Consider the following 12,133-nt stretch of genomic DNA (forward strand, 5'->3'; position numbering starts at 1 on the left):
AAGCAAGTACCACACAGTGAATTACAGTATTCATTTAGTACTCACATGGGTAGACTGGTTAATCTCACTGGACTCCTCTAACAGTGTAAAAGAACTGTATCAGCCCTTTGACATAAAAGAGCCCCAGATGTGGGGTATGAAGCTTTTCGGACCCTTAGGAAGTGCCAAGGAATAAAAATGGGGACAATATGGAGAAAACGTGCTGGGCTGGTACATTCAGTGATGTTAGGGTGAACTGTTTGGGTGAACTGTTTGATGCTGTTGCTGGCTGTACTTCTCTGCTGCGTTCTATGCTTATGCAACACCTTACACCTGTGCTGTAAAGCTGCTTTAAGGTATTTCTTCAGAGTGCTGCTGGTGGACAGAAACAGCTCTAATCAATCCTCAGTTTCTGCCCTTCCAGGTTCTCTGCCAAGTGCTCTGTGATCAGATCCAAGAATGCAGCCTACCATGTTCTCTGAGTTTCACATTCCTTCATCTTCACTTATCTGCCGTATTTGTTGGTTTTTTATTTCCCTGAATACTGGGAAGTAACCGGTTGTAATTGAATGGTTTGTTCTTCTTTCTAGAATCACAGCAGCTACACATATTCACAGTGCCAGCAGCAGATCCCATGCTATCTTCACCATCCACTACACTCAGGTTAGCTAAAAATAATTCAACTTCCTTTTCACACTCAAAAGCATTGTTCACTGTGTTGTGAATTGTTTACTTGTCATTGTTTTGTGCTGTTTGTATTAATCTCAGTGGAAGCTGTTACTTATTTCCTTTGGATCACGCTGCAGATGTGTTACGCTTCCTACACAGCCTGATGTGCTGAGTGTTTACTGAAGTATTCTGTTCCTTTGTGCAAGCTTATGGTCAGAAGTGATGCCAAAGACTCACTTAAAAAAGAAATGTTTTCAGTTTTAATCAGCTCTTTGAAATGCAATACCCCTTCTAGAACACTGTGGAAATTGCGTGTGAATATGTTTGAAGTTATGTTTTGTCACGCTTGTTTAAGATGCTTAATTGAAGTATAGCATTAGTTTAACACCAAAATTTTGTATCTGTCCAGCTTTTTAGATGTCCTTGTATTTTAGCATTTGGCATCCAGTACTCTCTCAGAGACAATGCAGCCTTTCTCTGGAGGAGTTATATCCTTTCCTGGCAGGGAACTCGTTTAGTGATCCAATAGACCTTTTCTATCTCACACTTCTAACATCCTGTAATCACAGAACATTTTGGGATATTTTTCTGTAGTTTCACAAAAGACCTTTGGAATACATTAATGGAAAATAACTCTACAAGATCTACAAGAAAGCCTTTCACAGTCACTAGGCAGTAAAGTTTTTTTTCAAGAGGAAATTGGCATAAGAGGGTAGTTTCTCTGTCCGGTGAGAAAGCTGTTGAGTTAATGGTTTGAACACAGTCAGAGGTTCAAGGTCACAAAGAAAGGCAGTGAGACAGTCATATGTACAACTCAGTTGCAAATGAAAGAGCACATCAATTTTATTTTCATTCATTAATTAAGAGGAATAATCTTCCTTATTTGTGTTTTTCTCTCCAGGCTATACTGGAGAACAATCTACCCTCTGAAATTTCAAGCAAGATCAACTTAGTGGACCTTGCAGGCAGGTAATAACATATTGAGGGGCAAAGAAGTAATTTTATTCATGTTCCAAAAGTTCCTAAGTCTCTAATCTTAGCAATGCATTTCAGTGAGGAACATATGGTTGTACTAGATGTGACAGAGAACAGAAAAATGGAAATCATGCTGAAGAGTTTTAGAACAGAACTTTTTTTTCCCTCAAGAATGTGAATTGCCATGCATGTATGAACAGAGAAAGTAGAATTGAGGGGACTTTTGTACTGAGTCAGTCTACCCTTGCAGAGTTGTGAAATGTATGGGTTTTTTGTGTACAGTCAGAACCACTATGATTGGGTTGCCCAGTTCAGACTTGAGTTTATGTTTTTGGTGTGTCTTTAACAGAATCTTGCACCAATAGCCTTTGCTCATGGTTGTTTGGACTTTTTGAAATAGAGGGCAATATGAAGTATTCAAAGAATTTAATTTTTTAATTGCAAAGCTCAAAGTTTATATTTTCTTTTATTTCTAGAAAATACATGATATTTTCATATCGACTATACATTAATAATTAATCATTTTTGTTTATATTGCATTGTCTTTTTCATGCTTACATGCTACAGTGAAAGAGCTGATCCCAGTTACTGTAAAGATAGAATTACCGAAGGTGCCAATATTAACAAGTCATTAGTGACACTTGGAATTGTCATATCCACTTTAGGTAAGCCCATCAGTTCTTTATATTGAAGGGTAGTGATAAAAGCACGACTCATTTACCATGTGATGTATCTTAATGTTATTTGCATTTACAATAAAAAGCTGCACAGAGCAGCTGTGATGTTTTCAAAAACTGTCATGACATATGAGAAAATTAAATAGCCATGACAGGAAAAAAAATAACCCCTTTCCTGAGTTCTGTGGTATTTCTCCTTCAGCACAAAATTCACAGATGTTCAGCAGCTGCCAGAGCATTAACACCATCGCAAGCGAAGGGGAGAGCAGTCATGCAGACAGTCCTTCCACAGGCAGCATCAGTGGGACCAGGCGGCCGGCTTACATCCCATACCGGGACTCCATCCTCACCTGGCTTCTGAAGGATAGTCTGGGGGGCAACTCCAAAACCATTATGATTGCCAGTGAGTTTGGTTTTTGTTAATTGTTACCTTCACTACCTTGCATCTTTAATATACATCTCTACTGCAGTGAGAAGACAGCTATACCACTTAGAATCTGTCCTTGTAAACATTTTCATAAATACTTCGTAGAATACTCCAGGAAATGAAAAGGCAGCTGGTTGTGCATGAAGTTAAGAGTTTCCAAGGTCATAGCTTTGATTTTAAGTGTTCATTCAGTTATAAATACAACCTTTAGAAGACATTCTCTGTGATTTTAATGAAATAACCCTAAGAATATTTTCTGATTTGTTTTTAAAGAAGCAAGACTAAACAAAAAATATATTTTTTGAAAAATGATGGGTTAAACTGATTACTTTTTTAAATTGTGTTTCTTTTCTGATTGTCTTCTGTCTGTAGCTATCTCCCCTGCCAGCTCCAGCTACAATGAGACCATGAGTACTTTGAGATATGCTTCAAATGCCAAAAATATTATTAACAAGCCCAGAGTGAATGAGGTGAGGCCTTGAGTTCTGCTTTTCATTTTTGTCCCATTTTGTTACATGTGTTGTTTAAGGTTTATTCAGAATATCTGCTCTGTGAATAAAATTCTTGCTTCTTTTTTTTCCATGTTAATGACAGCTAAATAAGAGCCTGGATATTACAGAAATAATTTCTTTGATTCGCTGCAGTTTAAACCATTTAGAATTTCACACCTATTTTATATTCTTCATCTCTGTCCATTGAGTTTCCATCATCTTTCTCTTTGAATTGGTATGACATGTATGTTTAATCCGTGTCTTTATCATAAATATTGGTAGAGCTACAGATCTGTTATGACTATTTGTTACCATTTAACCTGTTACTGTAAGTGCATAACCCTTGCAAACCCTTCCTTTGGCAAGTTAAATGAACACTGTTAAGGTTGCCATCAAGAATTCAAAAGTTAGTATACCAGACCTAAAGTAGCCTGTGTAGTCTCCATTTGTCTTCTTTTTAGTACACAAAAATAATTAAGTCTTTAAATACATGGGAATGATAGTGACCACAGAACCCCAGCTTCATTCATTGCACAAAACAGGCCTGTTCCAGGAATGAACTCTGACTGTATGGCAGATCCATCTGTTCAATTGTACAGAGGTCTTTCACAGGCTGCACAAGTTAAAAGATGGGAGACTATTGAGGGGAGAGTCAGATGCTGCATTTGAGGGCTGTGTTCTGTTGCTGCCCCTGCTATACTATTCTTGTTCAATGCTAGTCCAGATGCTTAAAGCAAATCTTCAGTGTGTGCTTTTTTCTTATTTTCCACCCTTACCCCTGGTACACATTTATTAAATGTGAAAACTTAAACTCTCCCAATCAAAGACATGATATTAAAACAGATTGATTAGTAGTTGTGGAGGTTTTAGACATTTATAGTGATAAGAACCAGCAGTAAAAGTAATCCATGGGGAAATGCGTAATTCTGTCTGTCTTCGTAGCAAAATTCAAATAACACATAGTAATCAAGATCTACAATTACATATGCTAGAAATATAAAACTCTTGAATTGCTGCTCTCTGAGTGTGCTTCACCTGGCCTTCTGCATGAGGCTACCTTTACATGGGATCAAGTAACTTAAGGACTGAATCAGAGTGTATCCATCTAAGGCATATCTGTTGAGTTTAGGTTTCAAAAATGTCCTGATTCCAGCATTTCTTAATCTTTTTGTCATTGACTTTACAGCTTTAGTAGTATTCTTTTGAGCTTTGGCCTGAGTGTATCGAGATTTTTTCTGTAGATAAAAGCATAGAATCTTAGAGATGTACTTCACTTATTTGCTCTCCTAACAATACTCTGTTAAATATGGGCAGAATTAAACCCTTCTAATCCAAGGTTTCCCGAATTTAATTTGCATCTGTATTACCAGTGCCTTCTGACATCACTAGTGGCAGAAATAGTGTGCTTAATTTTGTCAGCAGCAGTTCTCAACTCTGTGACAGGCTAAAGGCAAGTAAACACTCCTGGGTAAGCCTCTTGTCACATACAAGCCTCCCAGCTCGGGTTCCCATCAGTCTCTTCAGCTCTTCAGTCTTACAAATTGATGTGAGCCAAAGTGCCACTGGCAGCCCAGAAAAAATTGATTCTTTACCGAAGAGTTTCCCTGAACTGTCTAAAAAGCTGGTTTCCAGAAAGTGCCAGTGCAGAGGTGCTTACTCTGAGAGTGAGATAAATGCCTCCACACAAGCAGGCAGGAAATTCTTTGTGTATCAGCTGCAAGAGCTTTTAATACCATGCTTGGTGACATCCTGTCATAGCCCTCATTAGTCTGATTTTATATATCAGCATTAAATAACAGCATTTTTCTGACTTACTGTAACAATTTTGAAGGTAGATCCTTAAAAGTAGTGACGTATCCAGCTAGTCATGATGGGAACAAATGCTGTGGTAGGTCTGTGTTCAGAAGAGAGATGGAGCAAAGTTTATGGGAAAAGAGAACCTATTGAAGCTGGGAACCACCTGCCCCTAGGCAGTACATCCAAGGGACCTGGCCAGTGAAGCAAGGAGTATTGCTGTGAGAGTGCCTGTTCTCCTCTCCTCCGGGCTGTTTGAATATCTCTGCATTGACTTCTTTGGCTAGAATTTTTTTGAGAATTTTTTTGAATGGTCTGTGTCTCAACGTTTCAGGATGCAAATGTGAAGCTGATCAGAGAACTGAGAGAGGAAATTGACAGGCTGAAAACTATGCTGCTGAGCTTTGAACTGGTATGTAGCAATGCGGCCCCACTGGAGCTTTTATGGTACTTCAGGTAGCTACAGTTGCTTACTTTAATCTGATCTGTGTATGTTTCCATGTTTATTGTAACTGGAGGGAAATTAAACTGTTGTCTGGGTGATTTTGCAATTATTATAAGGTTAACTGCATTTCTGTAATTTCTCCGTTTTCTGTCATTATCATTATATTGATGAACCTGAAGTATAAGCAGCATTCGAAAGAATTTCTTTGTCTTTCATGGAGTTGAATGGTTTTCCTGTCCACAAATACCATGAAATAGAAGTATTTTATTTTTAAGGATATGGAAACACCAAAACAGTACAAAATATTAATCATTGATGTAATTTTCCTGTCAGACTTGTGAACTAGTGACCTCAAAAGTATCTTGGAGCTTCTACTCTGCCTGAAAGCTCTGTCCCCCAAAAGAACTTGTGAACATCTGTGAGCCCTCACAATACAGATTACATCCCTGGTGTTTTTCTCCTTTTGAATAATAATAGTGTCTTGGTTTTCCAAGCCATGGAGAGATTGTTTTGTTGGGAGGGACAGGAACTACACTCCATGATTAATTTGCACAGAAGTATCTATCTGTTATGGCTTTTTTACCAGTTCTTTACCCCAAAAATTGCATGCAATAGCTAGAAATGTAGGCTAGGTGCTAGAAGGGAGCATGTGTATTTTGTCTTTCCTTCTCCTGGGTTCATCACTTTGGAATGCTGGAGAGTGAACTAATATGCCTACCAGTTGCGAATAAGGAAACTAACATGTAGATCTTGGTGGCTGTTATTTATATAGAGAAATTCCAGTCCATCTTGGAGTGATGACAGGGATGGAAATCTGACTGAACTGGTCCTTCAGAATGAAATGAAGGTATGTATGATTTACTTGATGCTTTAATTATCTACTGTTTCACTAGGCCAGGGGAATAACACTGCTGTAGTTCTGAAACCGCAGTGAAAATGTTATTGGCTTAATCCTTTCCTTTTTACTCTGAAAATTCAGGAAACTGACACCCTAATTCATGTTAAGTGCACTCTACCAATTTATAATGAAAGTCTTGTGTCCTTAATGGGACTTAGTGCATTGTGTATCACTAAGTCTGCACAATCTACTCCTTGTTTGAAAGCTGTCTCAATACACCACAGTAATTAATTATATGGAGTCTGTCCCTTCTAAGATTAAACTCCTCCAATTTATTCAAATGAAATTATTGTGCACTCACTAAAATTACTAAAAAGATTTAGTCACTGGTGACCAGGAAAGGTTTGGGAGACCTTAAGTGTAAGTTTTGCTCAAAACCAGGCAAAATAACTTGTTAGCATGATCATGCCTCTGTCTGACATTATGGGAATGAGACTCCAGCAGATTAAACTGGCTTCACTTGGTGGTACTACAATTTTTTCCCCAGTTTTTTTGTTGCCACAGAAATGTGCTGCAATTAGAAATACACCTGGTTTATTTCTAATTGCAACTGGTGAAAGAATGTTGCATCCAGTAACTGGAAAAAATGCTGATCTTTCTGAAGAAATTTATGAATGAAAAAAATTATTCTGTTAGTAAGTGAAACAGTTTTCTCTCCTACTCTTTAAGATTGAGCAATTGACCAAAGACTGGACAAGTAAGTGGACAGACAGGAAAGCCATCATGGAAGAATACAGTGTGGACATCAACAAAGAAAAAGCTGGAGTAACAATAGATTCTAGTCTACCTCATCTAATGGCCATGGATGATGATATCCTCAGCACAGGAGTGGTGCTGTATCATCTCAGGGTGAGATATTGTCACTCGTCTTATTTTACTCTTTAATTTGAAAACATTTGTTTTCTTTGTAAATGGAGAGTGGTTAGGATGGCATTACAACAACAGCTATCAAAAAGTGAAGGTCTCAGATCACAAGACATACAATGGGGGAAAAAAGCAGAAAATACATGGAAATGGAGAAGGAAAAGAATTCATTTATGAGCTGACCCTATATTCATATACGAATATAAGTTGACCTCTTATGAATGCATGTGCAAAAAATTTGATAATGTATCACAAGCAAAGCAAAATACTCAAATTAGGCATCAGCAGTTTGTCCACAAAGCACGTATGTGTAAACATAAAGGATGGTGCTTAAAGTATACCAGACATACTGGTCCACATTTTATGAAATATTTGTGTATAGATAAAAGTAAGCTTTAAAAAACACAAGCTCATTTTGCCAGTGACTTCAACATATTGCTTTTAGGCCTACCAGGTCTGCTAAGTAGATTCCAGGTGTGTAGCATGAAGGGTAATTACTTGTGATCCTACTTGAGTAGCTATTTTTGAAGATCAGGTAGAAATCCTGGCCTCATAGATTCTATTTTGCTTTGTAGCTGCTCATTTAAGGCAAGGTTTTCACCAAGAAACTTTCATAACATTGTGTCTATATTACTGCACATTGTGGCATATGATGTGCATGGTTAGGTCAAATAGTTTTAGGGGATTTCTTTTTATTTTAGTAAGTCAGTACTAAACTGGAGTGTAACTTTTTTATGTTGTTTAAATGAATGGAAATTACTGAAATATTTGTGCCATTTAATGTGAAAGGAATGATGGATGGGCACCTCTACAGAGGTGCACTCATTGCTAAAACGTGTTAAACATGTTTGAAAATCATGTATCTGTCTACTAATAAAAAATCTTTATCCAAACTAGATTTTGTGGTGATTGATATAGTTTAGGACAGAGGATTTTTTTTATTCCTCTTAAAAATTACAACAAATATTTCAAACAGAAATCATACTATTCTTTTACCATGTTGGAAGAGAAACTTGACTAATTTTTCTCATTCCAGCACAAAGAAATTGTACCAGGTAAAAATTAGGGACCAAGTAATGATATCCAGTGCTGATCAACATGCAACTTCAACTACTCAACCCTACATTAACATTAAATGTTTATTAGAAGCAATTGCTACTACCTAAATGTTTTAATGTTATGTGCCATTTTGGAAACAGCATATGTTTTCCCATACTAATTTTGACAACAACTAAAGTAATATAAATATATTCATTTTAACGGAGTAACCTGGTTTGAAGGGTCACCCTCTGAAGTCATTCGTGTCTCTGTCACACTAACATCTTTGTCCCTTCTTTCTTTGCTCCTAGATGCTGCCTTTTCTTTTCTTTGTGCTTTACATCTTTTAGTCTCTGGTGTCTGTTACCTTCATCTGAACAGCAAGAAGGTAAAACGTTAGCAGTTCCTTACATAACAGGGCTTAAACATATAATAGCACTTTACATTGTACTTCTAGAGAGAGGTCATGGCAGCAGTTTTCAGATCATGTAGAACAAATATTGTGTTACTCTTTTAGTCTCTTGATATTCCGTAATATTAATTGCACTAATCAATGCTGTGCCTACGCTTAATTTTCTGGCTTTCATTAATAGAAGATGTATGTTTTCCTATAAATTAATTGACCTTTTTTCTTTACATTGTTTTAGTAAAAGATGTACTTCATAAACTGTTTTGAAAGTTGTAGTACTCCCAAAAGTGAAGGAGGAAAGCAATCTCAGTCTTTATGATTCTGCAATATATACCTTGGTAATTCTACCCTTAGTCATGAGATACAGCCAGAAGAGGGTAACAATATAAAAGCACTTCAACAAATGTAAAGATGTACGATGACATGTTAAGGTCAGGTTGTGCAGTCATTTCATCTGAAACATCCTTCACTTTTTCTGGTAGAATACTCAATATTCAATCACAAAAGAGTATAAATATTGAAATTATTAGCTCAGTAATAGCATTTAAAAAATGAAATCAACATGGGCCTGGTTTATGGCTATTTTTGTTTTGTTTTCTCAAGTTGGGTTAGTTTGCTTGTATTGTATCTGTACCCTTGCTCTCACCTGCAATTTATAGTTGGTTTTAAATTCACCCAGAATCACTCCAACCAACTGAGATACTATTATGAATTTCATGAGCCAGTACTGCTGTAATACACTTTTTTAAATAAAATTGTATTACCAGAGAGTTATTTCAGCAAGTTGGAAAAAGTTTCTTTTGGAATTACAATAACTATTTCCTTGCTTAGTGAAGAAGATAATTGATAAAGAGATCTTTTAGGAGTTGGTTTACTTCTCTTTGTGTAAAATACACGTTGCTAACTCACTTGATTGAGTGAGGTGAGTCAAAGGCCATACGGATCATAAGTTTTCTGGAAGTTGTGGCCAACCCAGGTGGACATTTTGCAGTTGAGTCCACTGAACATTAAACTGACATGCATCTTGGTAACTACTCCAAAGCAGGGGCACTGGGCACAATCCAGCTTTCAGCCTTTCCAGCAAGGGAAGTCTCAGCAGGGCTTGTGCCAGAGGAGTCTGTTAGTTGGTTCAGATAGCTGAGCACTGTGAGGAGCTGAATGAGAACCATTCCCTTTCCCTCCAGTACAGAAATCCACTGTGATTTATCCATAATTACCCATAACTGCGTCATCTTAAACAGCTTCTGTTTTCCCAGCATTCAGGCTTCTGATTACTGCTTCTTGCTTCATCTTTAAATCTAGGTTACAATATGCTCGGAGAAGAGAGCATATTCAATTTATTCTAATATGAATACAAAAATCACATCGTTTATTGTCCATACTTAATTTTAATATGACTCAAAGAGTTGCCGCTAAAGTAATTTTAGAGTGTGTTTACTAATCACTTTACCACAACCAAGTATAGTCTCTCTTCAGAATTCGGAAATTATTTTGCTTTGATTTCCTAAGAAAAAGTGTAGAACTGGTAACAGAAGGTAATAGACAGATGGTAAATTGATTGGCTTCTTTTGGTAGGTTTTTTTTTTCCTCATGGTATTGTTTAAATTACTGGTATTTGCAGTGTACCATAGAAATACTGTATTCTGTAGACTTTTGTTCCTTTCATTGAAGTTATTGAATCTTCAAGTTTGAGAACTTGCCCATATACCATAAGGACTAAGAAGACTTTTCATAGATGTAATTTAATTTTCAGAAAAAAGTTCTTCCTTAGTAGTTAGATTGAAGAATTCATAAACTATGACAAAGTGCCCTTACAAATTAGGAATTCTATGACTTTTGTATCTGAAAAGCCTAGTTAAGCGAATAATCATTTTGCAACTTCTTTCTTTCTTCATGGATATTTATTAAAAGCATACTTGCTTTTCTACAAACAATAAGTCTCACTATAAAAGTTCAAAGCATCACTATGCATGTTCATATTTAAAATATTTGTCTCAAGCACAGTCCAAAAGTCATCTATTAGGGGTTATTTCATCTACTGGAGTCATAGAAGCCGACATAGTTGCATGATGAGAAGTAATTACAACGCTAGGGGGGACAGCAGATTGAAGTATTACCAATTACATAGAGTTTGCTTCAAACAATGCAGTCATTGAGAGGCAATTTATTTCAGGTGTTTGCTAAGATATTGTTCCAAAGCTTTTTTGATTAGTATATATAATCCACTTTCCTCAACCAACTTTTAAATTAGTTCTTTTCTTGTTTTAGGAAGGAACAACCAAAATTGGAAGAAGTGATTCAGACCAAGATCAAGACATTGGTAAGAGAATGATATTACAAATTATTTTATGATACAGTCAGGTCAAACCAAGAGGTTTATATTTGTCATGTGTAATAGCTAGGTAATGTTTGTTTGTCAGCTTTCTTTGTAGAAGAAGGTAAGTAGAAGAGACTAATTATTTAAGTTGGCTAAAATATGTTGATTATTTTTTGTTTAAGAGCCTGAAAAGTCAGTGGTCTTCACCTGATTGAGATGTCTTCAGAATTTTCTTCCCACTTGGGAAATACTACACTAGAGTTTAAAAATATCTTCATTTAACATCCAAATCCTCGTATATTCTATCCTAAACTAGTGGCACAAGTGATCATGAGACATTGAAAATGCTTTTCAACTCTACTTGGACAGAATGTTTTAGGTATAAAATCCAAATTATTCCGAATATCTTTTATTTAATTTAATTTCTACTTTTAATTTTAGCAGTCAATTTCAAGAGCTAGATAATATGATAGAGAACTAAAACTTTATACTGAAATTGGAAACCTTGTAAAATCTCAGCTTTGGTTAGGTTCTGCTAAGCTTGGTTAAGTTTGTTTATTTTCTGCCAGTAGATCAGTAAAATATAAACAAATATATATAAAATATATAATGCCATAATGGCATTAAGAAAATTCAGCACAATAGAAAAATTTGCACATCAGCTCACAAATTAGAAAGTGATGTATAGTTTTCCATAACCAGAAATAAAGAAACAATCTCACTATTTTCAATAATGAGTTTCGATAATAAGTTTTTTCTGTGACCGAGTACCTGACTAGCAGTCAAAGACGGCAATTTAATCTCCTTGTTCTGCACATGATGTAGTTCTCTGTGAAGTGTGCATAGTGTCAAACAGTGTGGTACTCTATCCTGAGGAAAATAACCTCTTCAACAGGTGAGATAAATCTATACACTGTAGTTTTGCAGGGACAGTGGATTGAAAGGAATCATTGTATGATAGACAACAACAGTGGGATCGTGACCCTGCGACCAGTTCCAGGCGCACACTGCTCTGTGAATGGATGTGAAGTCACTGGATCATGTCGTCTGTCACAAGGTAAGATTTGTTTTTTTTTTGTGAATGCTATGTTATAATTAACTTACCACTGGATTTCACAGACAACGATTTATGGAATTTGAGCAGACCTAA

General features: G+C 36.3%; 1 protein-coding gene across 1 annotated transcript in view; it reads left to right on the forward strand.

The window, feature by feature from the left end:
- The window catches only part of STARD9 (StAR related lipid transfer domain containing 9), a 102,377-nt gene that overhangs the window by 53,531 nt on the left and 36,713 nt on the right, over nucleotides 1–12,133 (forward strand). Inside the window, exons 9-18 of the mRNA XM_064658148.1 lie at nucleotides 570–642; nucleotides 1,550–1,617; nucleotides 2,191–2,288; nucleotides 2,503–2,703; nucleotides 3,100–3,197; nucleotides 5,347–5,424; nucleotides 6,230–6,304; nucleotides 7,025–7,204; nucleotides 10,935–10,986; nucleotides 11,903–12,040. Coding sequence (XP_064514218.1) covers nucleotides 570–642; nucleotides 1,550–1,617; nucleotides 2,191–2,288; nucleotides 2,503–2,703; nucleotides 3,100–3,197; nucleotides 5,347–5,424; nucleotides 6,230–6,304; nucleotides 7,025–7,204; nucleotides 10,935–10,986; nucleotides 11,903–12,040 — 1,061 coding nt within the window. The remainder of the gene's footprint in view (nucleotides 1–569; nucleotides 643–1,549; nucleotides 1,618–2,190; nucleotides 2,289–2,502; nucleotides 2,704–3,099; nucleotides 3,198–5,346; nucleotides 5,425–6,229; nucleotides 6,305–7,024; nucleotides 7,205–10,934; nucleotides 10,987–11,902; nucleotides 12,041–12,133) is intronic.

The sequence above is a fragment of the Pseudopipra pipra genome, chromosome 6 (assembly GCF_036250125.1).
Source record: "Pseudopipra pipra isolate bDixPip1 chromosome 6, bDixPip1.hap1, whole genome shotgun sequence".
Lineage (NCBI taxonomy): Eukaryota > Metazoa > Chordata > Aves > Passeriformes > Pipridae > Pseudopipra > Pseudopipra pipra.